Genomic DNA, 3016 nt, shown 5'->3' with positions numbered 1-3016 from the left:
TTACTTTTTCTTGGGCGCTGCCTTCTTCGCCTTCGCTGCTTTCGGCTTGGCCGCCTTGGGCTTAGCTGCTTTGGGCTTCACCGCTTTGGCCTTAGCCGGGCTCTTCGCCGCTGCCGCCGCTTTTTTGGGCTTGGCAGCCTTTGTCGCCTTCTTGGGGCTCTTGGCTGCTTTCTTGGCTGCGGCGGCCGCCGGCTTCTTGGCTTTTTTAGGGCTCTTTTTCGCCGTCACCGGCTTCTTGGGCTTCTTGGCGGCGCTGGCGGGCTTCTTAGCCGCCGGCTTCTTGGGCTTGGCTGCAGCTGTTTTCTTCTTGGGAGCTTTTTCCTTCACTTCTCCGGGTTTCTTGCTGAGGCGGAAGGAGCCGGAGGCGCCGGTGCCCTTGGTCTGCACCAGGATGCCCTTGCTGACGAGGCTCTTGATGCCCAACTTGATGCGGCTGTTACTTTTCTCCACATCGTAGCCGCCGGCGGCCAGCGCCTTCTTGAGCGCGGCGAGGGAGAGCCCCTTGCGCTCCTGGGAGGCGGACACGGCCTTGGTGATCAGCTCGGTGACGCTGGGCCCCGCGGGCTTGCGGGCTTTGGAGCCGCTCGCCGCCTTCTTCGGCTTCTTGGCGGCGGCAGCTTTGGCCGGGGCCGGGGCGGCGGCGGCGACATCGGGCGCGGCGACGGGAGCGGTCTCGGCCATGTCGGCTCCTGCTCGATCCGGGCGAACAATGGAAGCGCCGCCGCCGCCGCCCCTTTTATAGCGGCGCCGCGCGCGCTGATTGGTGCGCCGAGCCCCGCTCCGCCGCCCGCCGCCGCGCCCGTTGTGTTTCTTCAAGGTCCAAAACCGACTTTTTCCTCACGAAATTTACCGCCGATGCACCCCGTTTCTTTCCGGGAGGGGAGGGGGGCGTCTGCCCTACAGGCTGGCGGAGTTTCCCGTTAGAAGGAGCAGAAATGAGGGAAATGCGACCGCTGAAAGTCAGCGGCGTGAAGGCGCAGAGACCTCAGCAGAGAGAAACCTTCGGTTTATATTGTAAATTAAAATTTTACTTTAAGCTAAATGGGCACAGCTGGCATGAAATCTTGTTCTATAGAAGGTTCTCTACAGAAGAGGTGAAAAACAGAGTGATTTGAACCGTTGGTCTCAGAGTAAATGGATATTAAATCCGAGGAAGTAACACAGTTTCGCCCCATGGTCCCAGACGCTGATGTAGAGCTGGCTTCCTCGGCTGAGCCGCTTCCCTCCGAAATCACCCTGCTTAGTCTCTCTTCAGCAGTCTCGGTGTCTCAGCTACTGCCTTTTGGGGAGACGTTTGTGCTTTAGCAGTGTGTGTGAAAGGCGATGTTACTTTCTTTATGCTTCTCTATTTCAGTGGAACAAAGCACCGACGTGTCCCTTCCGAAGACTGATGTTCCTGTCAGTGCATTTTCAATGTAACCTTGACGAAATAGCTTTCGTTTGTTAGATTCGGAAGTCAGGATAACTGCAATTACAGTAAAGCTGCTTTTAGTGTTAATACGTGCAGTAATTACCGTATTTGCCTCGTAATTAGATAAAATTGATTGGGAAATAGAATCTGGAGTGTACTGAATTTTGAATTTTACAGGGAGTTAAACCAGAAAATTCGGTCTTTTGAGGGTATATTGAGTAGCCAGGACACTTAACGCAAAACGCATTTCTGGGTTTTAATGAATGAATGTTGATTGTGTAAGTTTTTATCCCGGATAACACCGTCTCGTGATTCACCACTTCGCTATTTTCACAAAAGAAGAACCTACACCTTATCAAGAGGATTCCTGGCCCGGGAAGCGGCAGCTCAATATTACAAACAATGGATGAATTCTCTCTATTTTTTTCCCCCTTCGTTTTCAATGCAATGTTGATTTCGTTTAAATACCAAGCAGTTAACAGTCTGCTGCAATATTATTGTGTTCTGTACCCTCCATATCCGGGCTATCATCAGCTCCTAAAAACCTTTGAGCAGGTACATTCAGAGCTAAAAATAGCTGTATAAGGGTGAATGAAATGTCGGTAAAACGTAGAGTCCTCGCTGTTTGGGAGTGTGAAAATAAAGAAACACAGTGACTTGAGTCATTTGAGAGATGTCATATCCCTTTCTTACTACCTGTGTTTAAGTGGAAAATCGAAACGGCTACAACCAGAGCAAATACTAGATTTATTCTAGTAATTTGAAATACCTTTTTTTTTCTCCTCTTGAAGGTAAATGTTGAAAAAAATACAGCTTAATGAGGTCTCCCTTAGTAAATCTATAAGATGAAGGTAAATGCACGTTTTGGATGATCTGGCTGCGATAATGAGCATTAAAAAACTGCAGTGTGACCCTGAAGAATGTTGTATTGTTTCTTGATAAAACTCAGAAATGGGAAAATCTATTTAATGCCTGTTTGGTACTTATTTCCTATAGTGGGGGAGGATTAAGGCCTTCAGTGACATTACTGAATACACTATCAGAATACTGACACTGAGGATTTTTTTTTCTAAACTAGTAGTAGTAACTCCATAGCCAAGAAGAACAGAGAGCTCAAAACCTCCCAGAGGCACTAGCACTAACGTTTTGTTGTTCTCTAGTCCCTTGATATTTGTATATCAGTGGCTTGTTTGTCAAGCTATTCACATTTAGAGGCAGTTTTCTGTCAGCTTTCTGGACTTGTACAAGAAATGTAATCTTTATCAATCTTTGAAGGACTCCATAACCATTTTATTTCTCCCTGCATCTTTATGGCAGAAACAAATTGTGAGATTACTATAAACTGAACATTAGTGTTTTTCTTTGTTTTCATTGTCATGATTGTATACTGATTTACTTAGAAACTATAAAGTGTTTAGAGATGTGATCCTATACTCTCAAGCCCATCTTTCCTTCATATGGGGTATTACTGAGCATTGGAGATAACCTCAGTCAACAATGAAAGATCAAGAAAAAACAGACTGGTAGTATCAGGCTGTGGATGCTCATAGGAAATGAACCATTATGAATTCCTCTTCGTTGGAGAGCAAAAGAAAGATGGGCATA

The 3016-nt window shown here is 47.1% G+C and overlaps 1 protein-coding gene across 1 annotated transcript; it reads right to left on the bottom strand.

Moving 5' to 3' along the window:
- On the bottom strand, nucleotides 1–681 carry LOC309571745 (histone H1.03-like; the record flags this gene model as incomplete). Its single annotated transcript, XM_082279525.1, has 1 exon — nucleotides 1–681. The coding sequence occupies one exon, from the start codon at nucleotides 679–681 to the stop codon at nucleotides 1–3; it is 681 nt and encodes a 226-aa protein (XP_082135651.1).
- Between the last annotated feature and the right edge of the window lie 2335 nt (nucleotides 682–3016).

The sequence above is a fragment of the Coloeus monedula genome (genome assembly GCF_965178545.1).
Source record: "Coloeus monedula genome assembly, chromosome: 4".
NCBI classification, from domain to species: Eukaryota; Metazoa; Chordata; class Aves; order Passeriformes; family Corvidae; genus Coloeus; species Coloeus monedula.
Note: the sequence above shows the minus strand (reverse complement) of the source record. Positions and strands in the feature narration are given on the sequence as shown.